Source organism: Octodon degus, unplaced genomic scaffold (assembly GCF_000260255.1).
Source record: "Octodon degus isolate 3935 unplaced genomic scaffold, OctDeg1.0 scaffold00008, whole genome shotgun sequence".
In the NCBI taxonomy this organism is placed as follows: domain Eukaryota; kingdom Metazoa; phylum Chordata; class Mammalia; order Rodentia; family Octodontidae; genus Octodon; species Octodon degus.
The window spans coordinates 12056906-12084479 of NW_004524584.1; the positions used below are offsets into that span (position 1 = coordinate 12056906).

Sequence of the window (27574 nt, forward strand, 5' to 3'; positions counted from 1 at the left end):
AAAAAAAAAACAAAGGAGGTTGGTTACACTCACTCTCGGGCTGGGCTGGGGCGTGGATGTACAGATGGTGTCTGTGAGGGATGGTTTGACTTGCAAGTCTCCAGCTTTACAAGGGTGAGAAAGCAACACCCATACACCTATCCTGGTTGGAAACTAATTCACCCTGACATACTCACCGTGAAACAGGCTGTGTGAAGGGCTGGGCCCGGCTGCAAGCTGATGAAAGTGTTTGAGCATCATTCAGATGACCTAGATTGAGCTCTGACGTTCAGGAAATAAGGTGCACAAAATGCACTTTCAGCCCACACTCTTCATGCTGCCAGGGGCTTATCTGTGGGGAACCCCACTGTGAGTGCAGCCACCTGTATCTCTCAGGGCCCACTGTCTAGCCAGCCCCCTGCCTGGTTCTCTGGCATTATAGGAGCCCACTCAGTCCAAAGCTCAAGGAGAGGCTCAGCTCCTGGGTCAGGAGCTGGAGGTTTCTCTCCTGTTCCCCACTCTATTACAGTCTTGGGGAATGTACACGTGTGTCTCCCAAACCCCTAGACCAACCTTGCCGAACTCTGTCCACAGGTTTGCCGGGTACCGCACCAGACCTGGAAAAAAGAAAGCAGATTTTTGGGCAAAACTTCATACCTCCAAAGAAGCCAAAAACCTTCCTGCAGCTCGTATGGGAAGCACTGCAGGATGTGACGCTCATCATCCTGGAAATTGCGGCCATCATCTCCCTAGGACTGTCCTTCTACCACCCGCCCGGCGAGAACAACGAAGGTAAGACGGTGCCCACACAGGAGGGCACATGCGCTCAGAGCCACTGCCACTCAGGCTCAGAGGAGGGTCTGAGGTGCAGACACAGGGCCTGCCAGGAGCCAGGGTGGAGCCAGGGCCAGCCTCACCTCCAGGCTCCTGTGCTGAAGTGCGGGGTTAGACCAGCTCCTTGGGCCCCAGAGGGACGCTTACTGGGCACTACGATGTGCCTGGCTCTGGGCAGAAGTATCTTCTAACTCCCCACTAGAGAGGGGCCATGCTGCCCAAACTTTAAAGGAGAGAAAACCAAGGCACAGAGTTCATTTGCTAGAGGTCATCCGGTGTCTAAATCCATTTTAGGGGCTGGAGAGATGGCTCAGTGGTCTAAAGCACCTACTTGGAACAAGCTTGGCAAAGCACAGGGACCGCGGTTCGATCCCCCAGCACCACATGCCAGCCAGCCCCGCCCCCTGGTGGGCTGAGCTGGCCACACACATACACACACTAAATAAAAATGTAATAAATAAATAATTTAAAAAATAAATAAATAAATAAATCCATTTTAGCAAAATGTCGCTAACTGGCTAATTTGTAAAGAATAGGAAATAAACTTTTTGTGGTTCTGGAAGCCAAAAAGCCCAACATCAAGGTCTAGTACCTGCTGTATGCTGACAGAGAGGAGGGTATCACATGGAAGGCAGAACAGTGTACCAGCTCAGGCTGCCCTTATAAAGCCGTTCATGCCATCCAGGGTCATTCATAACCTCCCAATGTCCTACTCCGAGCACTATTCATCCACATGGACGTAGGCATGAAGTTTCTACCCAGGATCTTTGGAAACATATTCAAATGACAGCACCCAGCTGGTAAAGGGTCCTCTTGCTAAAACACAACAGCTTCAGGCTGGGCATGGTGGCACATACCTGTAGTCCTAGCACTCAGAAGACTGAGGCAGGAGGATCACTGTGAATTCAAGGCCAACCTGAACTACATAGCCAAACCCTGTCTTAAAAACAAAAACAAACAAATAAAAACCTCCAAAACATAATGATTGCATTTGTCATGTGAAGATGGTCACTGGAAGCGGCTTGGACAGCCTCACCCAGGCTGATCTGTGAGGATCTCAACCCTCCCCTCTCACACTGACGACAGCTCCCAACTGCACATCTCAACCTCATCCTCTGAGGCCTTCCTGGGTCCCCATCCGCTGGGGACTGAGCAGGAGGTGGATTGACACCAGAACTCTTCATATCTGAAGTCCCAGAACTGGGATTGGATAACTGATCCCAGGCCAATTCTAGGTTGTCCTCTCTTTTGCTATGGCCTTGAGTTAAGAATGTTTCTGACATTGTTTAAGACTGAAAAAGTCAAAGAGGTATCACTTTGTGGCATGGGAACTGGACATGAAATTCTCATTCTGTGGTCTGTGATATCGTGCCCCCCTCCAACCATGCTGTCCGTGGCAGTGAGCGGCCTGTTAGGTGAAGTGTCCAGCACAGTCCTGGAACAGCAGAACAGAGAGTTTTGCCTCAGGGGAACCCCTCTCTCTCCCTTCCTACTCTTCTCTTACTCTCTCAGCCTCTCTCATTCTGAGCCTCAACCCCCCCATGTTGAGTGTGGAAAAAGAGTGGAATGGTTACAGCACAGTCTCTGCTAGGTCACCTGCCCTGACCTCCACTTCCTCCTCTGACCCCACCTCAGAGGATACAGGGCTCTGTGGAAGGGTCTCCTCACCAGGGCCCACACGCCCAGCCCACAGTGGTGCCCGCAGGTGCTGGTGCTGCTGCTGGCCTGGGCTCAGACTGCATCCCTGGTACCTCCCCTGAGAGAGCCAGTCAGTCCCCCTGTGCTCTCCTTCAGCACTGGCCTATCCCGGAGCTTGTTCTACGTAATATGTACATTTATGAAGCTGATGCCAAACTCATGCACATACAGACTCCTGGTCTTTAGGACATCTACAGACTCTGTCCTTGAATTCTAAGTGGGGAAGGGAGCCAGGGCAAAGCCTCTCTGCCCAAAGTCAAGACTTTCAACTCCACATGACACTTCACTTCCCCACGCCCTATCACTACACTCAGTCCCGAGAACCCGCTAAGGGCTGGGGCCTTTCCAACTTCTTCACTTTGCACTGCTCAAAGTTTTTACACATCTCTCACTGAATGTTTCTTTCCATTAAAAATCAAACATACAATTAGCATGTTGAAAGATCCATACTGTGCCCCTGTAGAAAGATCTAAGATTCAGTTGGAGACCCTGGTGTGCCCCTGGCTGCAGATAGGGGTTAGGTCACTTCTGCTCTGCTGCAGGACTTGGACTTCCCAGGGAAGGGCAGAACTCAGCTTGGGGACTGGTGAGGAAAGGCACAGGGGTTCCTTCCCTGACCCTGCCTGCCTCAGCTCAGGGCCCTCTGGGTTGAAGACAGCTGCACTCTCTGTAGCCCCTTGGAGAGAAGCTCCTACACTGAATGACCTGTATGCTTGCTCCCCAAGCCTGGGCTCCAGCCTGAGGACTAAACCCCAGGCTTCCCGTGTTACCAGGATCCTCTGATCCTCTGCCCAAGTCAGCCTCAGACAGACAGACAGACAGACAGACAGACAGACAGACAGAGAAATAGAGAAATAGAGAGAGAGTTCTGAAGGCTCAGGGACAGAGCAGGGGAGAGAGGGAGAGGGTCGCCAAAACCCTCTACTCCCCTGTCACCTGCCCAATTCCCTGTGCTCACAGCCTTCCAGAGCCTTCAAACCAGGATCTGAAATTACAAAATGTGCTGGATTTCTCTCTAACACCAGCTGCCACCTCATGGCTTCCCTTTGGGCTTGGGATGCTGGAGAAAGCGCAGTAAGAAAGGCGCATCACCAGAGCCCCGCATCACATTTGTGCTCCCTGTGGGGTAGAAGGGGTGTCCTGAGTGGGGAAGCAGAGAGGACAGTGAGCGGTGAGACCCACAAGTCCCATAGCCTGTGCTTCCAGGCACCATCACGTGCACCCTCAGAGGTCCACTGCTCCAGGTCCAGAGATCGGAGCGGGCAGGCCCAGACAGAAGACCTGCTCAGGTGTACAGGCAGACCATTGCCCTGAAGGGAGCCCGAGAGAAGGGAGGAGGTGACAGAGGGCTCCCGGGACGGGACTCGCCAAGGGAAGCACCTCCTCCCCAGCTGCTACACCATACATTCCATCCCTGTCCTGCCATCCCCTGCCATCCGCAGCCCCTGGCCCTCATGTGGATGGGCGCCCACACCTCAGGCGGGAGAGGTAACTGGACCTGGGGGTCGGGAGGCCATCCTAGAAATGCCCCAGAGATGTGGCAGAGGCCTCCAAGCCAGGCCTGGGCTTCCCTCCTCCGAGTCAGCCTCGAAGAGCCAGGATGAAAGGCGCAGCTGACCCCTTCTGCAGTTCAGCACTGAGCGTTTCTCAACCCCACGAAAAGACATTTTTTCGGAGGAGGGGCCTGTGTTTAGCAGGTGAAAATGTGGGACTCGGGTCCCAAAGGACCACAGGTTCAGATCCAGGCCTGATGACTCCCCCAGCAGCGATGGCAGCACAGGGTCCGCCCCCCGCGGGTGCTCAGAGGGGCTGAGCCCCCCAGGCCTTGTCCCACAGCAGTATTGTCACCCAAGTCCCACTGCTCGGTTCAGCACAGTGTTTGCCCAGCCTGGCTCCCTTCCTCTGTGTGAGACGGATGATCACGCTTCAAGCAGGAGGGCACCCAGGGCGGGCTGTGGGCACTGGAGCCTCTCAGCCAGTCATCCGATTGCCAGTGTCACTCTACACTGGAGGGAGACCCTGAGTAGAGACCTCTGCTATTCATCTGAGGCCATACAGCATGTTTGTGGCAGGAGAGGGACTGGCAGACACAGGTGTCTTAGTTACTATTCTCATTGCTGAGACAAAAACGCCCAAAGTTAAAGAAAGAAAGGGTTATTTGGCTCGCAGTTTGTAGAGGTGTAAGCCCACAGTCGGCTGGCTCCAAGGCAGGATGGCTGGCAGAGGACATCACAGAGGAGAAGCAGCTCACGGCTGGCAAAAAAAGGCAGCAAAAGAAAGCAAGAGGAAGAAGACACGCCTCTTTCTGTCCCTTATGTTGTATCTGGGCTACTGGAATAAGGGTGGTGCCACAGATTTAGTAACCACCCTTAATCCCAGCATCACACGCTCCAAATTCAGCCGCCTCTGAAAAAGCCCAATCTATGACTGACTGCATGAGACCTTGAGGGGCCATCCAAACAAAAACCATGACAATAAGGCTTCGACTCCTGCCTGCAGTGTAATGGGACTCAGAAAAACTTATGCAGATTGATGTGTTTTGTTTCTTCATTTCTCTGGGTGCTAGATTTGAAGTCCAGGGCCAGCACATGCTCGGAACCTCTGTCCTATGGAGCTCCAGCCTCATCTCTACCTGCAGAAAACTAAAACTAGACCCTGCATACGACCCAGTTATTCTCCTTCTAGGTCTCTTCCCCAAAGAGGTATAGACATCACGCTGCAACAATACGTGTACACCTACATCCTTAGCAGCACAAGAGGCAATAACTGAATCTTGGAAACAGCCTACATACCTGTCAATGGATGAACAGATTAAAAAGCAGAATTTAGAGCAGGCCAGATAACTCAGCAGATTAAAGCATCTGCTTAGGCAGATGCAGGGACTGGGGTTTGATCCCTGGCATGGCATGCCATGCCTGCCCCTGCCCTAGGGCATACTGAGACAGTAATTGAGACTGGGTATGGTGGTGCATGGCCGTAATCCCAGTGCTTGGAGGCTGAAAACAGGAGAATCACTATGAGTCTGAGCTGTGTAGTGAGACCCTGTAGATCCTGTACTAAATACACAAAAAAGTGGGGCTTGGGGAGACAGCTCAGTAGAATAAGCGCATACCTGGCAAGCGCAGGGTACTGAGTTCAACCCCCGGTACCGCCAAAACAAAAAAGCATAAAAAAGTAGAATTTATGTATAATGGGGTTCTACTCTGCTATAAAGGATAAATTAGATTCATTTGTAGGAAAATAGAAGTATCTTGAGACCATAAAGTTGAAAGAAATCAGACCACAAGTTCAAATATCACATAACTTATACGAGAAACCCGAAGTATAAATAATTTTTTAAAACAAAACGGAAGATAGACAATAGAAAACAGGGAACAAGATCCTTTGAAAATGGAAAGGGAATCTAGAGATGGAGGAGGGGAAAAAGAAAGGGAAGGAGAATAAAAAGTATGAAGGAGTGGTAAGTGCCTGCACCTACACCCTAAGGTGGATCTAGACACATGCACTACCAAATAAAAATGAAAAGATTTTGAAATACTAAAAAAAAAAAACCTACTTCCTAACCACCACAAAAAAGCTGCTCGAGAAACAGGACTTGCAGAGTTGTTCAGAAAGTGGAAATTACGATGCTGTAAGTGTGTTGAAAGAGCTGTTTGGACGGGAAGTCCTTAGAGGGCGTCACTGGCAAGGTGTCTTTTGCTGTAATCGTCTTTTAAGACCTAACTATTTGCAGTGTTCAACCATTGTGCTAGGTCTTCTCATCTGCAGAAGGCAGGCCATGAGAACTGCCCCTGTGAGGCAGGTGAGAGGACCCAGGAGCACTTCCTGGGAGGCACTAACCCCGGAGAGCAGGGGCAGCTGCTGTTAGAGTCTCTTCTTTCTGCCAAAGAAGTGCACCTGCTAATGCCCCCACACGACCACCCAGGGCAGCCCCACCCTCACTGCTGAGGGGGTCAGCCGGGATGGTGCTCCCAAGCCAGCATTTGTTATTATTCGATTTCTTGATGACACTCATTCTTTCTGGAGTGAGATGGAATCTCAGTATCCTTCTAATTTGCACTTCTCTAATGGCCAGACATGTGAATCTTTTTTCTGGTATTTATTAGCTATTTGTACTTCTGAGAAATGTCCATTCATTTCAGATGCCCATTTTTTGGTTGGGCCTTTTGTTTTGGAGGAGCCTGCTTTTTTTTTCAGTCTTTTGTAAATTCTAAATATTACTCTTCTGTCAGAACAATAGCTACCAAGAAAAGAAAATCCTTCCCCATTCTGGAGTTTATCTCTGTGGCGCCTTCCCTTTTCTTTGCAGAAGCTATTTGATTTGATATGATCCCAGTTGTTGATTCTTGATGCTATTTCTTGTACAGTTGGGTTTCTGTTTATAGCCTTTTCCTGCACCTGTGTCTTCAAGAGCTACTTTATCGTCCAGCGGGTTAAGTACTATTTTAACAGTATGTCTTTGATCCACTTTGATTTTATTTTGGTGTGTGGTGTGAGGTATGGGTCTAGATTCAATCTTCTGCATGTGTGTTACCAGTTTCCCAGCACCACTTGTTAAAGAGGCTGTCTTTCCTCCAGGGTATGCTTTTGGACTCTTTAATCAAAGATCAGGTTAATTAATATGCTTCAGGTTGTTCACTTATCCCCTATCTACTCCACTGATCTGCATGTCTGTATCTCAGTCAGTGCCATGCTGTGCTCATCTCAGTAGCTTTGCAGTATAATTTGAAGTTTCAGATTGTGACACCTCCTGCTAATGTTTTTGTTGCCCAGTATTACTTCTGCTTTTCTGGGTGTCTTCTGGTTCCAGATAAACTGGGAAAAATTTTGCTAGTTCTTTCAGAAATTCTGTTGATACTTTGATTGGGGATGCATTAAATCAATATATCAGTTTTGGTAAAATGGCCATTTTGATAACTGTGATTCTGCCTGTCCAGGAACAAGGATTATCTTTTCATTTTCTGATATCCTCTTTCATCTCCCTTTTTCAGGGTACTATAGGTTTGACTCTAGAGATCTTTCACTTCCTTGGCTAGGTTGATTCCTAAGTACTTAACGTTTCTTGATGTTTCAACTGTTTTTAGTTGTGCTGTCATGGCTGCCTCGATTGCTGAATCAATTCAAAACATCCCCTTTTCTTTTTAATTATCATTTTATTTTATTTTAAAGGTAAAAAGAAAAACAAATAGCAAAAACTAAGACAGAAACAGAGTCACAAACAACAATGCATATGGTACAGAATTTCAAAACAAGAATAAAAAATTAACAATATTTGTTATAATATGTATTTTATTATCAAATCTATTGCTCAGATTAACAGATACAGGTATGTGAGATTTGTCAAAGAATTAGACATTAACACTTGCTTTCAATAAACCTCAATTTTTTTTCTTGTCTTTTTTATTTTTTTAGTTTATTTTAAAGAGAGTATAATAATGATTGATAAGATGTTGGAAACAGTATACATTTAACCAAACAAGTTGAGAGGTATTCAACCATGGCTTTCGTATTGCACGTTGCTGTCTTCAGTGTAGTTGCTCAGATTACAGATATTAGAATACAGAGTTGTGCAAAGTAAACTTTTAAACATTAACTGCTACTTTCAAAAAACTGATGGGAATTAGTACTACAATCATGTCAGCTATCCTGTCTATATACCTGCATGATTTTTCCTCCTTTCTTTTTTTCCCTTTCTTTTCTCCTTTCCCTCATCTTCACTGTGTATTCCTTATATTCAGTTTCTTTCCATTTTACTATATTACACCTTTCCATTTTTATTTATTCTTTCAGGTTCTTACACTAGGGAGACAATACAATATTTACACATATGAGTCAGATTTATTTTACTTATGAGTATAACCTCTAGTTGCATCCATTTACCTATAAAGAACTCGTTTATCTTTCTTTATAGCTGAGCAATACTCTATTGTATAAAAATATCACATCTTTTTTATCCATTACTTAGGGGACAAACATTTTGGTTGTTTCCAAGATTTGGCTATGACAAATTGTGCTGCTATAAACATGGGTGCACATACATCACTGTGGTATGATGTTTTCAGGTTTTTTGGAAAAGTATCCAGAAAAGGAATAGCTGAGTTGAATGGGATTTCCAGTCCCAGTTTTTGAGGAGTCTCCACACTGATTTCCATAGGGGTTGTACAGTCCACATTCCCACCAACAGTGGAGAGGGGTTCCTTTTCCCCCAAAGCCTGCACAGCATTTGTTATTAGTTGATTTCTTTAATTTCTTTATAACAGCCATTTTTCTGGGGAGAGATGGTATCTCAGTGTTATTTTAATTAGTATTTATCAAATGATTAGTGTGGTGAAACATTCTTTCATGTGTTTATTTGCCAGTTGTATTTCTTCTTCTGAGATCTATTCATCTCAGATGCCCATTTTTGGATTGGGTCTTTGAATTTTGGGTGCTGGATAGTTTTAGTTCTTTATACATTCTAGATAGAAGTCCTGTCTAAAAAACATTGACCTTTCATGGTCATTTTGAATTTGATTTTTTTTTTTTTTTTTTTTTGGTGGAACCAGGGGTTGAACTCAGGACCTTGCACTTGCCAGGCAAACACTTATTCTACTGAGCTATCTCTCGGGCTCCGAATTTCATTTTTTGTTTGTTTGTCTTTTTGAGACAAAGTCTCGCAATGAAGTTCAGGCTGGCCTTGAGCTCACTTTGTGGCCCAGGCTAGTCTTAAACTCTCAACAATCTTCCTGTCTCAGCCTCCCGAGTGCTGGGATTACATGTGTGCGCCACCACGCCCAGCTCAGCGCCAGATCCCTGGGCATAAGATGAATGTGGACACACTGTAGTGTTTAATGAGCCTGGCTTTTCATTGCACAGCATGTGGCAGCAGCGTTCCTCCTCCTTTTTTATCATGCCTCATAAAGATACTCATGAACGAGGACTTCCAGGGCAGGAGTGGTGGCAGACACATGTAATCTCAGCTCTGAGGCAAAAGGATCACTGTGAGTTTGAGGGCAGCCTAGGCTACATAGTGAGACCCTTTTTCAAAAGGAGAAAGAAAAGGCCTCCCAGAACCACTTCAGAAAGTGGCCAGAACAATGGTATAAGTGTGCTTTAAGTGAAGGGAAATATTTTGAGGCTTCATTGCAATGTCTTTTGTTGTTACCTTCTAGTTAAATACATACCATATTTTTTACTAGTCCTTGGAACTACCCAGCAGCAAGGCTTCGAGCTCAGGCTGGCCTGGCGTCAGTCCTCATCAGCACCACTGTGACCATCATTGCTACCAAAAGCCAGTCTATCCAAATGGTTTAAAATTATTGGAAAGGCCAGAAACTCCCAAAAGAAACAAAACACAGCTTTCTGGACCCCACGTGGTGACGTTGTTTACTGGCCATGGAGCAGCTGCTGAGCCTGAGCCTCGGGCTCCTCCCCGGGGGCAGGTGTTGCCTGGCCACAGTGATCCTTCCCTTGCCAAGCTGAAGGCCACCAGCTTGCCCTGTGCCCCAGAGCAGAGAGCTGGCAAACATTCCTTGGGTAGCTCTTGGCCTTCTTGTCATGAGCTGTTGACCCTTGACTTTGCAGATGTTCTGTTGGGGTCCTGGGAAGGTGCTATCCTCTGTTTGGAGATCAAAGTGGATCTTATGCTCAGCCATATGAGTCCATAGCAGCCCTCCATGGGACACAGTGAGGAGCCCAGGCTGGGGTTAGATTGCAGGTCAGATCCAGCCCCATCTCTGCTGTGTGACTCCAGGGAGTCACTGCATCTCTCTGACCCACAACTCTTCCCTCACTCAACCAGTTTGCAGAGAGAGACTGGCACCTGAAGGCATTGCACTCTGCCCAGGCCTTTCCTAGTTCCCCTGGAAGAAACACCCTCTGAGCTCTCCAGGGCATAACAGGCACTGTCCAGAGGGACTTGTGGAGACAGCCCTTCAGGCCCAGCCCCATCTGACTGCAGCCCTTCGCTGCTCTGGGCTTGTTTCTTCATCCTTAGGTGGGGAATTACTTCTGCTCTCAGGATTCTTGCGGGGATGGAGGGAACAGCTTGGGCAGACTCACCTTTGGATTGGAGGACCCCATACTGCACGGACCTGCTGCAGCTCTTTCTCCTTACCCATGGGTCCAACATTAAAGCAAGATCTCTCTGCTCCCTACCCACCCCTCCAGACGTGGGCAAGTCACATGAGCTCTGTTTAGGGCCTTGGTTTCTACATCTGGGAAATGGGCAGTGAGTGGGATTAATTGCCATGAAGTCCTTTGCTTGGAACCCAGGTGTGCCAAATGGATAGACTCTTGTTGCTGGGTCATTAACATCTGTCATTCAGCAGGGCTGAGCTGTGAATCCAGGCAATGAGGCCCTCCCTCAGGTCTGACCCCACTGCCTGCTTCTTTCTGCTGCCTGCAGGATGTGCGACAGCCCAGGGCGGGGCTGAGGATGAAGGAGAGGCAGAAGCAGGGTGGATTGAGGGGGCCGCCATCCTGCTCTCGGTCATCTGTGTGGTGCTGGTCACAGCCTTCAATGACTGGAGCAAAGAGAAACAATTCCGGGGCCTGCAGAGCCGCATTGAGCAGGAGCAGAAATTCACCGTGGTCAGGGCTGGCCAGGTGGTCCAGATCCCTGTGGCTGAGATCGTGGTAGGGGACATCGCCCAGATCAAATATGGTAAGTGAGTGGGCCACAGAGCTCCTCTAGAGCAGGGGCCTGGGCAGAAGGAGACAGACTGGGCAGCCACGGAAAGCTGTCCCAGGCGAAGGCACATCCGTGAAGGCTGAACCAAGGAGGCTCTAGTCTAAAGCACTTTGGGAGAGGTAGGGGCTCTGCCTAGAGGGACAAGATTCCCAAATCCATTTAAATAGTAATTTTGTAAACAGTGTACCACTGCTCCAAACTTTAACCCACACAGACATTGCTAACGAATGACCATGCAGAGCTGGGAACAGCCACAGGAGCCTTTTCAACACTGCACTGTAAGGACTTCTACTGCTCAGAAGGAGTCTGGGGTGAAGTTCATCTCCCCTCCTCATCTGGCTGTGCACAGAGGGCTGCTGGGCTAGAGGAGGTGCTTGAGGGAACAGAAGTGAATGACCTGGACTTGTGACACTATCTTTAAGAAAGTGGATAGGCTGGCACCAAAGTGGGAAAATGGATCCCAAATGCAAGCCAGACCAGGAGAAACACTTTATGAAGTGCGTGCCTGGGTTGTGCTTGGGCCCAGCTTCAGCCCTATCCCCAGGCCAGTGACATTCACCTGGCCCCGTCTTTAGCTGTACCCCAGAGCTCTGAGGGTCAGACCCTCCCTGGTGAACTTTCCCTCATGCTCATTTCTTTAGAGGGCATTCACCTCTTGGTCCCTGAGACCACTGACTCCCACCTCTCATCCCTCCCTCCAGGCGACCTCCTACCTGCTGATGGCCTCTTCATCCAAGGCAACGACCTCAAGATCGACGAAAGCTCCCTGACCGGGGAGTCGGACCAGGTGCGCAAGTCTGTGGACAAGGACCCCATGCTGCTGTCAGGTGAGCTACAGCCCTTTGAGAGCCCTTGCCTTTGGCTCTGGAACCTCGGGAAGCTCAGGCTCCAGTGAGAACAGCACACTTAACCCCGCTGTGGGTCAGGCACAGTGGCAAACGAGATGAACAGAGAATCTGAGCCCTGGGACTTGCCTGCTAGTGACTCTGTTTACTGAAAAGCCCAATACTGAAGCCCTCTCATCAGGGATGGGAATGGATCAGTCAGGTGACAATCTCTATGAAAAAGCAGTGTACACCAGGCCCCAGCCGGTACTGGGTAAGAGTCAGCTCCAAGGAGCTGGTGGTCAATGAGCAGAGAGGTCGTGTAAAAGATCTGGAAGTAATAGTGTAGCAAGGTGCCGGGAGGGCAGGGCAGGCCTCTTCTCAGAGGCTGTGTTGAGCCAGGATGTGACAGTGTGAACAGGCATGAAGCCCCACGGTAGGACCTGCTGGAGGACGTGGAGCAACATGGAAGAGCAGACTGTGACCGGGAACATGGAAATGACTCAGAGCGCGATGAGGACTCTCAGGAGTGTGTTCTTGTTGCTGTTGCATGTTTCGTTTCATTTGGCTGAGTCAGAGTCTCACTGAGTTGCACAGGCTGGCATCAAACTCACATCCTCCTGCCTCCACCTCCCCAGTGCTGGGATCGGCGGTGCACCCCATGCCTGGCCCCTGCGATGGTTTTAAGCAGTGGCTGGTGGCATTTGCATGTTTAGAAGCCTTCTTGGGCTGCTGTGAGGGGGACAAGTGAGTGGGTGGGAAGACCCTGCAGGGGTGAGGCCACAGCCCTACTGTCTAGCAGTGCTCAGCAAATGTCCTCAGAACACAGGAACCCCACACGCTGAGTCAGACCTAGCCTCTGCTCTTAGGAAACCCCAGGCTGAATGGGCCTGAGGAACATCCCTACACAGGAGTACCTAATTGTGAGGAATTATTGTGAAGAAGCCAAGAAGGAGGCAGGGTTCCCACAGGACATAATGTTGATCTGGGTTTTACACACGAAGTAGGAGTTTGCCAAGTTCAGTTGTGGAGAGAAGGCCTCATCCCACCAGCAGCTGTGTGCAAAGGCCTGGAGGCCCAGAGAAGTGTGGAGTCTTAATGCACCAGTCTGCAGGGAGGGTAGTAGAAAGGAAGGAGAATCAACCTGGGGTATTAATTTAGCCAAAATGTATTCAACTGACACCTGTTCATTGAACACTTGCCGTGCACTGGTAGCAAATAGGACAAACAAGGTCCCTGCCATGCTGGAGCTGAAGCTTGGAATCCACTGAAGAAGACAGGCAATAAAGGGTCAAGCAAGCAAACAGGTCAGGTAGGCTCCGTGGATGACGAATCAGATAAGGACACATTGCAGGGGAAGGGTCCTGCGTTGGTGAGGGGAGGCAGGCCTGTCTGATGAGCCTGCTTCTGAGCTAAAACTGGAAAAAAGAGAAGAGCAGTCCCAGCAGAGAGACTGTGAGTGCAAAGTGCACAGCCCCTGGCTTTGACCAAGGGACACAAATGACCTCAAGGGCCTACTGGAACCCTGGGCTACATGAGAGTTTAAGATGGTTGCCATCCTGACCTCCAGGATGAAATGGTTTACAGAAACTGAGCATCCTAAACTCAAGCCTCTAATCCCAGCACTTGGGAGGCTGAGGCAGGAGGATCGTTGTGAGCTCGAGACCAGCCTGGCCTACAAAGTGAGCTCAAGGCCAGCCTGAACTGCATAGTGAGACCTGCGCCCCCCCCCCAAAAGCGAGCATCCTTGGGGGAGCTTCCAGATAAGTCATCCGACCTGCACATGCCCAGGGGAGGCCTGGCCTGCAATGATGAGCTGTAAAGATTCCAGACAGTTTGGAGAAGGGGCTGGAGTACAGGATGCTGGCAGGGCCTGAAAGAGAAAGTGTTCAGAGTCACTGGCCCAGTGGCTTCGCAGACCAGGGGTGGGGAACATGCAGAGGCAAACAGCTGGAAACATCTGAAAGGAAAAGAGAGACAGGAAGTGGCCGAGGGTAAGTCACAAGCTTTTGGAGCCAGAAGGCCCAAAGAATCAGGACACCAAGTATCAGGCAATGCCACAGGTAAAGGCCAAGAGCAGACTATTCCAGGCCATAACCAGAAAGGAAACAAAGAGTTTTGAGGCGTTGGGATCACAGGGGCTGGGCTCCTCTCTGCTCTGTGCTCCTGCTCCTTAACAAGGAGAAGCTGTATATCTGGGGAGAGACCATGAAAACCCTGAGACTCAGGCCTGCAGTCCTTGGAGAGGAGAGGAGGGTCCTGGATGCAGAGCCAGGCGCTCAAGGTCCCCCAGGCATCCAGTGCATCCACGAAAATATGGGCTAGTGGTCAGCTCAGAAGCAGGCAGCAGTAACCCTAAGATGAGGAGGATGTGATGCCAGATGTCACAGTTGTCCCCTGAGCCCATGTCACACCAATGGCTTTGGTCTTGAAGAAAGCACCTGACTGCAGATACAGAGAAATGGAGCAGGCCTCTGGGTGCTCAAGGACATCAGCCATGCAGTGTGCCACAGTCCAAGACTTCCGCGGCACATGATGACCCTGTGTCTACTCCTCAGGGATAGTTTCAGGCAGCCTGTCCTGGAGTCCTGTCCAGACTTGAAGTAGAAACTGTGCCCACCAGGCTGGCAGCACCCATGAGGGCAGGAAAGTGGCAGAAGGAAAGCCAGCGTCAAGGCCCGTGGAGATCACAGTGCAGGACGAGCTAGACAGAAGAAGGGGAGGCTCCAGGGCAGCCAGCCTGCAGTGCTGCCTGCAGAAACCTGCTTGTGCAGCCTTCCCCCAATGCACCTGCCCTGCCCTGCCCTAGAGACCACCTTCCGCTGGCTCCTTCACCTGCCTTCCTCTGTGCACTTGAGTCAGGCCCATCTTCTCAGGCCCCACCCCCTCCCTACAGGCTTCCCAGGTTGCTGCCACCCTCTGAGATCACCCTGTTTCTGCAGGGCACACACCTTTCACCCTGTTCTATTACCCACTGTGCTTGACCTGCGTAGACACAGTCTCAGAGCAGAGTTCTGCACTGCACAAACCACCTCACACAAAGAGAAGGATGTACCACCATCGCCCCTCCAGACCAAGTCTGGCTCCTACAGTCTCACTTCTAGAGGCCCGTTCACCCTTGGCCATGTGCAGAGAGATACATCACTTCTACATCAGTCCTCTTGCCAGACACCAGGCAGCTGGGAGCGCAGCACCAGCCCAAGGCCTCTGGAAGTCACACCCCACTTCAGTCCCAGGCTTCTTGAGTAAGGGGAGAAAAACAGGCAGAGGTGCAGTCAACAGAGAATCTGCCCAGCAGAAACTGACCTGGGCCGGCCTGCTTGTGCATGCCTGTGTTCCCAGCACTCAGGAGGCTGAGGCAGGAGGATTGCCAAGCGCAATCCAGTCTGGACTACATAGTGAGCCCAGGCCTGGGCTGCATAGTGAGCTCAAGGACAGCCTGAACTGCACAGCAAGGTTTTGTCCAAAAACAAAGCCAACATGAGCTCTTGAATGAACTCGTAGGTTGCTTCCCTGCTCTTAGCCTCTGTTTACTTGGAAGGCTAGTGGAGGTGTGACAGGGCTGGAGCCCCAAGAATGCCTGGAGAGTGTGCTCAGTACAACATGGGTTTTCTTCCCCATTCCTGGGCTAGCACCTAGCCTGGTCTTCAGGAATGCCTGTCCCCCTCTCCACCTTCACACCTTCCTAGCTCTCTGCTGCCCCTTCCTCTCCAGTCTCCTGCTGCTCCTCCTTGGGCCTGGCCAAGGGCCTGGCCTGGTCTCCATCTGCCAGGTTGCCCTGAATGCCTGTGTCTAGCCACATGGTCCCTGGGCAGAGCAGACATGCGCAGTGTGCCGAAGACCTCATGGCTCCGTTGAACAACCCTGTGGGATGCTGCTCACCGAAGCCAGAGTGGCCCTGGATTTTGCAAGGCCAAAGCTGTACCTCAGGCATCTCGGCCACGCCCAGTCTATGACAGAGGACAAGTCTTTTCACGTCTCTCCATGCACAGGATGTGCCGTGGGTCCCCTGCCCTCCCCACAGAGCCACACAGGCACAGCCGTCCTTGCAAATGCTGCATGTGAGTTGCCACATGGGACAGGAAGAGCCAGCACTGGGGGCAGCCAACCCAAGGACAGGTCCCCAGCACTGACAGGCAGATGAAAGTCCGAGTCCTCCAAGCAGGTGGAAATGCTCAGCCTCACCAGCTCCCATGGGTGTGGCCACAGGGAGCAAGGGCACCCAGCATGAGCACAGCGGCTCCCACTTCTGCCTGCTGTCATGGATGCCAAGTGGGCACCACTCACTTCCAGAAAGCTGGAAGCTGACAGTGTTGTGGGGTGCCTCATGATTTAAGAGTTGGCCCAGAGTTCCAATTTTTTTTTGAAGTCTCCATAGACAAAGCAATGTGTGTGTGTGTGTGTGTGTGTGTGTGTGTGTGTATGTGTGTGTGTGTGCGCGCACGCACGCGCATGTGTGTGTGCCCTATGATGCAAACTCTGGCCTGGGGTTTCTTGTTTAGTGTACTTTAAGATTACTTCAAACTCCAAGAAAAGAGGCACAGGTGGTATGCGGGGAGCCTGTGCATGTTCTCCCACTAATGCAGCTCCTGTCACCAGCCCCTCTGCCACAGTCAGTACAGGACCTTCCCGGAGCCCTAACCATAGGTGTGTCTCCTAAGGACAGTGGGTCCTGTAGCAGTTAGCCAGCTTGATATTGACATGATCTTGTCCTGAAGGAAGGCCCCATCTGTAGTCACAATCAGCGACTCTCCTGCCCCGGACAGGGACATGCAGGGCCAGTGAGGCTTCTGCAGGCAGCATCTCTCTAGCCTCCTTCCCTGCAGAAGCAGTTTTTATCTCTGCTTTGACTTTCATGGAGCCAGGGCTTTTTAGCCCTCCTGTCTCAACCCCTTCGGCACCCTAAGAGCAGCAGCTCCATTGTCCGGGCTTATAAGTGTACAGCATTCCAGGGATTCAGAGATCCCAGAGAACTCCAGGTTTGCCCCCGTTCGAAGCTAGGGGAACTGAGGCCCAGCTCAGGAGAGCCAGGCCACACAGTGGGGGCAGAGCTGGGGTGAGACCCGTGGTGGTGGATACTAACATCCGCAGTGTGGCCTGTTTGAAGCACCATCCAGTGATTTTTTTTTTTTATTTTATTGAGAAACAAATATCAATGAGACAGTTTCAAAACTGATTAATAGGACAGTTTCAATAATTAATACATTGTTATCTTCTTAGTGGTTCTCCATAATAGAAGATGCAGACAGAATATCCTGTCCAAACACTATTAGTACAGACCTTTCTTCTCATTGAATTAAGCAAAAGTAGCTGTATATCTATCCTGACCATTCTGCATATACAGATACAAAATGGTCCTTCCTTTATATCGCCTTTTTTTGTTTAGTCCTGTCACAGATGGGTATTCCATTGGCATCTGAACAGTGTAGGTGCGTGAATTCAGCAAAACAATCCAACACAGCCCAGCAGCCCACATCCAGCGATTTCACCTGGAAAGCAAACACCTGAACACCGTCGGGGTGTCATGGAAGGCTGAGGTCAGGAAGGCCGGATCTGACGGCAATAGGGCCAGCTCCAGAGGCCCCGCCCTATTCCCCGCTCCCAGCCAGATCATTCTCAGGACAAGGCTGTAACCTCTCTGGAGACTCAGCCACATCCCAGTGCCTGCTACCTATCCCCCAAGCGGAAGGCCAGGCCAAGCAGCGAGCGGACCTCCGCCATTGCCACCTAGGACGACATCATGACTGCAGAAGGCCTGGTCTGCTGCTCGGCCCGCACTCTCTCCATTACACTACCCTGCCTCTTCTCCATGAGAGGCAGCGGGGTGTAGTGGATAGAGCACGGGTTCAAGTTCCGGCTCTACCACTCACAACTGTGTGACCCTGGGCCGCCACTCGACCTCTCTGAGTCAGAGAAACCACAGGTGGGCAGAGGGGCTTGGGACTGTGCTTGCACCAGAACCTGCTTCCCAGGGCTGTCAGAGGAGAGGCTCTTCCCCCTGCTGGGGCCCTGTGTTACAGCGGTGGTGGAGAGCGTCATCTGAGCTGCTGTAGGCAGGCTTTGCCCAGTGCTGAGGCAGGGGGTGGCCCTGAGCAGCCTCGCTGCCCTCATTCCTCAAGTCAGGGCTAGCAAGTCAGCAGGATGCAGACTGACCCCCCACTGTGAAGCCCTCCCTGGGCTCAGCAGAGGTGGCTGTGAGGATGGTTTCCTGGGGGACTCCACCCTCCTCTATAGGAGCCATGCTGATAAAAAGGAGTACACAGAAAAGAAAGGTGCAGGGGGGCAGTGCTGGGATTTCAGCCACAAGCCAGGCACAGCGCTATGGAAGCCAACAGAGGACTGCACTCAGATCCTGCTCTCAAGGGGTGTGGGGTGTCGTTGAGGAGCCAGGCCTGGGCCCAGCCTGAGGAAAATTGAGGAGAGGGGAAATCCCTTGTCTGAGTCAGGGACTCCAGAGGAAGGAGGAGCAGCGTGGGAGAGGGCATCCAGCTGGTGAGACCTCGGGCAGAGGCACATGCTGGGCACGAAGGTCAGTGAGCCATGCGGTCCAAGCAGAGGCCTTGTGGCAGGAACCAGAGGGCAGAACCAAAAGACAGGCTTGGGTCCCTTGGGGGCACCAACTGGTCCTTGGTCCCTCAGCAAGCCTTGCAAACTCTCAGGAAGGTCACGGTGACACTAGTCAAGCAGTGTCGAGGGACACTGGTAGACATGGAGGAGAATCAGGCAGGGTGAGAATGCCAGTTGCCCCCTACTCCTGTCCAGGGTGGGGGGCCTCAGGGCCCAGGCTCCCCCTACTGCTGCCTCTCTGCCCTGCCCATGCATGGTTCAGAGAGTAGAGCTGACGAGTTTTGCTGCCTCTGTGAGGGGAAGCGATCAGATTGGACGGCACTTGAGGTCCACTTATCTTGGGTGGAAACTGGCCTGGCCCCCTGTGTCTTTTTCCACCTCCCCAGCTGCCTCCCTGTGGCCACCAGGCCAGAGGGCCAGCACCTCATTTTCCAGCTGGCCTCTCATGCCTGTGTTTGAGACCTGTCTATTAGGACCTTGTCTCCTTGGCAAAATGTGGTGTGGCGCAGACACATGTTCAGTAGACAACAGACTCAGGCACTGCTCCGCCCACACCAGTAGGAGCCACCTCTGCCCCGGCCTCCTACCCCCTGAAGACCTGTGTGAGCGCTCAGTAAGGTCAGCAGCGCCTCATCCAGTGCTTAGGACGTTCTTCCGGAGTTAGCCTGGGTGTTCTGTGCCTTCCATGCACACTCTGTGCTGCTGAGTGAGCGCTCACCCTATGTGCTACCAGCTTTCTTCCCAGCATTCATGAGGAGATTCAGTGGCCCCTCTCCCAGTCTCACGTGGCCCGAGCTGGTGCCCAAGAAAGTTCTTGATCAGTAGCAGGCCTGGGCCTCCTACAGCAGAGAGGCCCTAGGGTGGATGCTAGTGTGTCACATACGCAGGCATGCATGTGTACACAGATACACTCAGGCCCTAGAAGAGAAGGAGCCAGGCAGACAAGCCACTGGAAAAAAAGATGGTGGATTCCTTCCTCCGGGAAGTGCTTTCGGCCCTGGCCCAGACAGACTACATTGACTCTTACCATAGAGACAGTTCTTTTTTTGTTTGTTTTGTTTTTTTTTTTTGTTTGTTTTGCCAAGTTTTTATTATATTGTATATTATGTACTTTTAAAAGGAACATAAAATACAGCATCAAATTCTTAAAAATATATATATATATATATATATATATATATATATGTATATATAGTGCATTTAGAATAATCATTTCACATCAGCTGTGTACTTGCTTACAAAAGCTAAAAGATAATATCAAAAATAAATGTCTTCATGAACTACAATGAAAATACAAACAGAACTCTACAACAAAAATAATCTTTGCTTCAACTGTCACACCCAAGACCATAGAGACAGTTCTGATGGCTTTGCAGGCCAAGGCTCCAAGTCTGAAGCAAACTGGGAGACAGGGAAGCTGTCAGAGACAAGTTACTCTGTGTCTTTAGAGCCCTTTTGTGACAGGCTGCTGTCACATAGGATAACACCCTCAAGGTTCAGCCATGCAGTGGCATGTGTCGGAATTTCCTTAAGGCTAACGCTCCATTGCAGATATAGATGCATTTCCTCTTTTGAACTGTAGCCTCACTCTGCCACAACCCCATGTGGCCTCAGATGGTTCACTGAGCCTGCATGGCAGAAGGGCCCACTTGCCAGCAGCAACCAGACTTGTCGAGCAGAAATTGACAGAGAAACCACAGAGAGAAGACAAGCAGTAGAGCCCTTCAGCCCTGCGTGGGCAAAGCTGCCCCTGAAGAGCCTTGAAAGAATTCTGAGACCTTTCAGAACCCAGTTTGAGCAACATAGAATTCTATGAAAGGGGCCTTTCCTTCTGCACAAGAGTAGCAGGAGCGCACACCACCGCTACTCAGAATGTTGAAGTACGTGAAATTAAATACCCTAAATGACTAAGCCAATTATATGAAAATAAGGTAGTGAAAATGGTGTGTTGGTCATGGGTGTGCTTCTTGGTGGCCACACAGAACAAAGTAGTGATCAGCTTGGTGGTAACACAGAAACAAGGACCTGAATGTCTGTGACCACCACACAATGACTTAAAAATCCAGGACAACTGTGTATGCCGTGACTTTGCGGGTGTTGGGAATACATCTTGCATTCGTTGCCCACTTTAATGGTGGGGAAAGAGGCTAATTTCAGTGCAAGGCTTGTGAAAAAAATGAACATGTAATTTTTTTTTTCTTATCCACATTTTCAGACCCCTAAAGTCTTCTCCCAAATTTTTTAGGATCCTATTTTAAGCAATGCTGTGGAGGATTATCTTAGCATTGCCATCCTGGTTGCAGAGTTAAGCAAACTCTGAGTACTGTTGGAAAGAAGCACATTCCTTGATTGACCTGTGTGGAAAGAAAGGAGGAAGAAATGCTCTGGCTCCAGGCTGTCAGCTGGTCAGGGCCTGGAGCTTTGGGGTGACTGAGAATTTAAAGACAGCAGCGTTTCAGCCCCTGGCCCATCCCAGCACTGCCTTCACCCCAGGCAGCACCCACGGTGCAGCAGGCAGGGAGCTGAGGCTTGGGGGACATTGCTCCTCCCCCTGTGCCACACTGTGCTAACTGGTTCTGGCCCTTCCTCAGGAACGCATGTGATGGAGGGCTCAGGACGGATGGTGGTGACTGCCGTGGGTGTGAACTCTCAGACTGGCATCATCTTTACATTGTTGGGTGCTGGTGGTGAAGAGGAAGAAAAGAAAGACAAAAAAGGTAAGACCACCCCCTCAGACCATGCGCAGCACGGCTAAGGCCACTTCTCTTTTGGGGGGGCCACTCAACAAACTAGTTACTGAGTGACTTCTTTGTCCACACCCTGTGCCGGCAGCCCCTCCTCCATCCTCAAGGCCCTGCTAGGGCCAGGTGGCTCTATCTGTTTCATCTCAAGGTCTTGTCCAGGTCTCTGTCTTGTCTGGTTGTGTCTCAGAAGCCCCTCCTCCCCCTCTGGCCAGGCCCAGGATGTGGCCCAAGCTGTGGAGTCTTCAGTCTCAGCCCAGAACAGTCCACAGAACCTGGTCCCACCATTGCTAAGGAGCAGAAATCCCCTTCACCATTGCTGTCTCTGCTTGGCAGAGCTGGAAATCCACCCAGCACTCACGCAGCCTAGCTGTATGCAGAGGAGACTCCCAGAAGTGGCCAAAAGCCTGGGTCCACATACACCGCTTGAAGTCTGCTCTCCTAGTCCCCGGGAACTGCCACCTTGCCTGAGTTCTGATTCCTTTTCCCTGCTGGAAAGCAAGCCTCCTTCCACACATATGGGGCTCCTCATGCCTCACAGAACAGAAGAGAAATACTTCTGCAGGAGGCCCCAAGCCCAACTCAGGTCTAGAATTCAGGGACCGTCATGACAGGCTCCTCACCTGACACCCACACTCGGGCTCAGAGTGCCCCAATTCACATGACCAGGCTCCATCTCCTGCTGCAGACTCCTTGGGGGGGGAGGGTCCCACATCCAGAAAACCTGGGGTCTGGCTGGTGGATAGCAGGGTACAGGTGCCTACCTCCAGGCCCAGAGGCCACTCAGGCGCAGAGCTGGGGTCAGGGTGTAAGGGCAGCCTGTTCCTGAGAGCTAAGCCCATTTCCTAGTTCAGTGGTGGTGAACCCGTGGCATGTGTGCCACAGTGGCATGCAGAGTCCTCTCTGCAATGACATCACAGGTTGTATGAGTTGCTTTTTCTAAACTAAACCCTCAAAATTCAGGTTTAATTGCAGTGTTAGCACTTTGAAATACATAAATGGGTTTTGGGTTGCAGTTTGGGCACTTGTCTCTGAAAGATTCACCATCACTGTCCTAGTGGGTCCCCTAAGATTGTGGCTATGGCTCCACCTCCAGCAGAAACAATGGACTGAGCTATTGTCTGGGAAATCAAGCTGAGAAGAGTAAGGGGTGCTGGGGTTGACAGAAGAGAGTGTGATCAAGAGGAGGCCTCAGGACAGAGTTCCAACACCAAGATGGTCTGCAGCCACAGAGGCTGGCCAGGCCCAAAGGCAGGTAATGGACACATTCGAGAGGTCAGGAGGAATGTGGAAGCCCAGACACATTTCTGTGGCCTTTCTGGGCCCTAGCTTAGGGGCAGACAGAAACCTGCATGGGCCAGACCTGTCTTTAAAAATGCCAGTATGATTGATGATGTATAGTGTGCCTGCAGAGAGTGACATGGAGAGAAAAAGCATTCTCTCAGGCTTTCACAGAGAGCAAATTGGTCAAGCAATGGCTGTAACTCATCCACATGGCTGACACTGATAAAGGATCTACAAAGTGCGGTACAGGGCTGCAGGATAAATCCTGAGGGTACTTGACTGACCTTATCAGATACAAAAGTTACATTTGTTATACAGGTCTTGCTTTATCTTGGTCTTAACCATCCAGCAGAAAAGTATAAAAATGAGGTATATAAAGTAAAGCCATATTAATACGATGAGCTGTAAAAGGCTCAAGTCAATAACTTCTGAGGGTAACCCACTATTATTGTAGACTGCTAGACAGTTGGATTGTTTAGCTGAATTCAAACACCTATAGTATTTAGATGCCAATAGAATATCCACCTCTGACAGGACAAAAAATTAATTAATTAATTAATTAATTAATTAATTAAAATGCCAGTAAGACCACCTTCAGCTGCCCCGGAAGCGTGGGTCAAGGCCCACACTGGATGCTAAAGGCACACCAAGACAGTGTTGAGAGACTCAGTGTCACACAGAAGAAGGGGTATGAAAGAGGTGTGCAGAGGGGCTGGGGAAGTGGCCCAGCGTCTCAGGCCAGGGCGTGCAGCTCCACAGGGACCAGGCCCATTCCCCCCACCCCCCTCTGTCCCATCATCGGAACTAGGAATGCTGTAGCTTAGAGCCTGCCAACCACATGTTCCCATTTCAGGGTTTGTCGATGTGTAGTTGAGCGCATATGTGTGTGTGTTCGTGGGCAGAGGAGGCCGTGTGTGCTTCTCCTTCATTAACATGTCTCAAAAATCATCACACAGGTGTGAAGAAGGGGGATGGCCTTCAGCTACCAGGTACAGTAAGACACCCCTCGTGGTAGACGGGGCTTTTAGAAATAGCTGCAGCCTTTCCCAGGAGGCCCTGCCCGTAGGTCACCAGCACACCACTGGAGGAGGCCCCTAGCCTGCTGAACCTCTGCACTCCCAGCTGCCCCTGCATCCTGTGTGGTGCCAGCCAGCAGGACAAGCAACACCCACTCCATCCTCAGCCCCCTCCAGGGCCTCACCCTGTCAGCTAACACCGAATGTCCCCAGCACTATCCAGCACCCTCAGCCCTGAGCATAGCCCACAAGGCCTCCCCACCACCCCTGACCCTACACCTCCACTAGCACCCCACAGAACTCTCCCCAGCTTCCCACTGCAAGCCACATAACATGTTCTTACTGCAGTGCAGCACCCCTTACGCACAGGGCTTCTTCTCCCCTAGTCCCATACCAAGGAAGAGAACAAGGGCTGCAGCCAACCCCGCAGCACTCACAAGTCCTAAGTGAACGAGATGGCACTGGTGCCTTTCTTGAGGGCCAAATGTGACACACTGATGCCAGTGGGGTATCTCATTGGAGGCTACCAGGGTGCTTTTTGGGGTGCTGGTTAAGGAAGGAAGATGTGGCAGTAAGTAATAGCCTACCTTGAAGACACAGTCCTGAGCCACCACCAGTGACAGCTGCTCCCCAGGATGCCCTGACACCACATGACAATGGTCACAGCACACACCCCTCTGCATACGCAGGGCCCTCCTTACATCCCTCTCCCTGGACACTACATTGACTCCCAGTCATGGATACTCTGGCCCCAAAGAGCAGCCAGATGCTCTCTTGCAGCTGCTCTGGAGGGAACCTAGCCGACCAGCCGGGCCAGCAGGTCCAGGCCCCAACAGAAGAGTGCCATCCCCCTCCACCTGCCCACCCGCCCTCCATGCTTTGTCCTAAGGCCTCCATGTCTGAGCCCCCCTCCTGTACCCCTCTGGCATCTCCATGGGAACATTTCACCCCCACATGTGAGTCTCTGGTTTCCAGCAGAGGCTTGGTCTTGAGAATAGAGTGGCATGGTCCCAGCTGGCGGGTTCGTGTCTTTGTGGTTGTTGCTTCTCTCATTGTGACACGCTGCATTTTCCATCCCTCCCACCTTCCAGCGGCAGACGGTGCAGCAGCTTCAAATGCTGCAGATAGTGCAAATGCCAGCCTAGTCAATGGTACGTCTTCGTGGCGAGCTCTCTCGGGTGCGGGCAGTGGGGTCTCTCTCCTCTACCCTGAGTCTGGGCTTTCTTTATTTCTTCTGGCCCGCACAGACCTTAGACGTGCATGGCCACCCTGGACAGCCACCCTTTCACATGGGGCAGGCACTTAAGGGTGGAGCCATGGCCTGGGGCTCACTCCAGCCCCTTCCAGCTACCAAAACCATGCTGGCTCCCGTTGGGCTCTAAACCCTAAGGAACCCCCAAACGGATATGACTCTGGCTTCAGATTTGGCTCCAAGAAGCAGCGTCTCGCCCAGTGTGGCCCTCCCTTAAGCGCACTCCTGCTCTGGCTTCGGGAAGCCAACCCGGGGTCAGGACTTGAGCAAAGCCGGCATCTGGATCCTGGTGACGGTTCTCAACTTCCACTGAAATGTCCCAGAGGCAGGGAGCAGGGGACCCAGGTGGCTCTCCTCCAGGGCCCCACCGGTAACATGGCTGAGCCCTGGGAGACATTACTTCCTCTTCCCTCTCACGGAGCACAAAGGCCCAGGGTGGCCAGGGCTCCAGCTCAGGAGTAGACTGGTGTCCTGCTGTTGCCTGTGCTGAATGTCTGGGGGTCTCTGCATTCTCACTGCTCCCTCCTCGGGCAGCGGGTGGGGGCGGGGCTGCCTGTATCCCTGAGAGTCAGCCTCTTACCCTACTATGCACAGGCAAACAAAGATTCTATGCTCTTGCCTCCAGCCTCTGATTTCTGATCTCTGTACTCTCCCACTGTCAGGACAACAGAGGACGCTTCTGTTGGCTCAGACACCACTTCTGAGCATGAAAACATGATAGTCACCCAGGCTGCTCAGAAGCTATTCAGAGCCCTTAGGACCCAACCACAAGCACACTATTTTCCCCCCACCCGACTCCCCTGCAAAAAAAGAAACAAGAGAAAGGCCAAAGTTCTTTGTTTTCCAGGTTAGCTGCTTACTAGGCACTGGGCTTCAGGACCCCACCCCTTATATTATGCACCCCTCACCACTCCTGCAAAACATGCAGATCCCCACCCTACCCACCTTCCCATCCCCTGCCCCAGATCTTTGGCCAAGCCACCTGCTTTCACAGTGGCAAATGACAGAAGCACCTTGAGGACATCTGGGTTGGGCAAGCTGTGTGCTAATTCAAGGTGGGACTATTTCAGGTCCAAGAGGAGGAAGAGGACAGCTTGGGGTGTGGGAGGCAGAGATAAGGAGAGTGATGTGGGCAAACCTATGGCTGGGAGAGCAGGAGCCAAGAGGTGGCACCTGCTTCCATGAGTGAAGCATCTAGACCCAAGCCCGACTGGCCAGGTCCAGAAAAAAGGGGATTTTGCTTCCAAACTGCAGATCAGAAGCCACAGTAGCCCAAGCAAGACCACGGGAAAGATGGGGAACTTTTGTTTCATGACCGTGTACTGTCTTCAAATGCAGTTGCAGGAAACCCGTGTTCCCCATTCATTTCAACCTTGAGAAGTCCCCATGACTCAGGCTGTGTTCTTTCCCCTTGAAAGATGGAGACCAAGGCTCAGGAAGGCCAAGGCACTAGCCAAGGTCACTGAGCTAGAAAGCAGCAGAGCTGCGACTTAAGTGCAGGTTCCAGGCAGCTGGCTTCAAAGTGTGTGCTCCTCCTCCTGACCCAGAATTTGCCATCGTGGTATGACTTGTTAAGTGTTGCAGGAAAGTGAAGCTTCCTCCCTCCAGGGAAGGACCTGTGGCCAGGGATGGTAGAGAGCTCTGGACTGAGCTGATGGTCCTCCTCCTCCGAGCTGGAACTTGACAGCGTGTAGCGGGAGGCGGTCGGCCATCCAGGGACTCTTGGGCTGATTCAATGGCAGGACTTCTTCTGGGAAGAGCCTGTGGCATTGGCGTGCCCCACTGCAAGTTGGAAAATGGCACCATGAGCCGTTGCTACTGAAAAGGTGATCGGAAGAACCAAGGCCTCAGTGTAATGTGGAAGCTTGTCAGAAATGCAGTCCTGGGCCTTGCCCCAGCCTGACTAACTGAGATTCTGAATTTGAACAAACCCGTTCAGGCTGCAGGAGAGAATGCATTAAAAATTCAGAGGCAGGAGACTGACTGCAGGCAAGTGAGTGGGCATTCAATGCAGTATCCCCTCCTTGTGACTTGATGGCTTTGATTCAGGGAAACAGCATTGGGTGACAGTGTCCCCCTGCCTATGTCTGTTCCGGTTATCTTGGAGACATTGTGATTGCTATTATTACTACTTGCTTTTACACATATCTGCATGTCACTATTTAATATATCACTGAGAGTCATGGCTGTAAACAGGATCAGTGCCTGACATCTACACTGCACTTTGCAGGAACATCTCTTAAGTATCGCCCTGGCTGATGTGGCCCCACTTCAGAAGAGAAAGGGGAGGGACAAGGAAAAGGAATGACGTTTCTGTTGATCAGGTCACCTTCAGGAGTCCCCTGAATCTTTGCTCTTCACCCCCTTGTCCCTCATGATACTGAGCGAGAAAAGGCCCGCGGGGATGCCTGGGATCAGGGAAGAGCCTGTGACACCCCAGCCCCCACCCTGTCTCATCTTACTCCCCACTGCCCTGGGCCCACCATGTGCAGGGTCAGGCAGGCACCGGTTTGGCCAGGAAGAGCCCTAAATAAGTCCTTTGCTTCTGAGAAACCAGGCCATCTATGCTGAAGCACTCCCAGAGCCCAGCTCCCTTCCGCCAGCATGTATGTGCATCGGTGATTATTTTTCTGGCCACACGATCACTATGGCAATAAGAGAGGAAATTGCTATCTGGATCTACTGGGCGTGCACACAGGCAAGCACAT

The 27574-nt window shown here is 51.1% G+C and overlaps 1 protein-coding gene across 7 annotated transcripts in view; it reads left to right on the forward strand.

The window, feature by feature from the left end:
• Positions 1-27574, forward strand: part of Atp2b2 (ATPase plasma membrane Ca2+ transporting 2) — a 157961-nt gene that overhangs the window by 77220 nt on the left and 53167 nt on the right. For 4 of the 7 annotated variants that reach the window (XM_023705294.1, XM_004625029.2, XM_023705302.1 and 1 more), the window contains exons 3-8: positions 574-771; positions 10898-11155; positions 11884-12009; positions 21165-21290; positions 23555-23587; positions 24706-24765. In XM_023705294.1, coding sequence (XP_023561062.1) covers positions 574-771; positions 10898-11155; positions 11884-12009; positions 21165-21290; positions 23555-23587; positions 24706-24765 — 801 coding nt within the window. The remainder of the gene's footprint in view (positions 1-573; positions 772-10897; positions 11156-11883; positions 12010-21164; positions 21291-23554; positions 23588-24705; positions 24766-27574) is intronic. The other 3 variants (XM_023705301.1, XM_004625031.2, XM_023705296.1) reach the window with 2 other exon arrangements.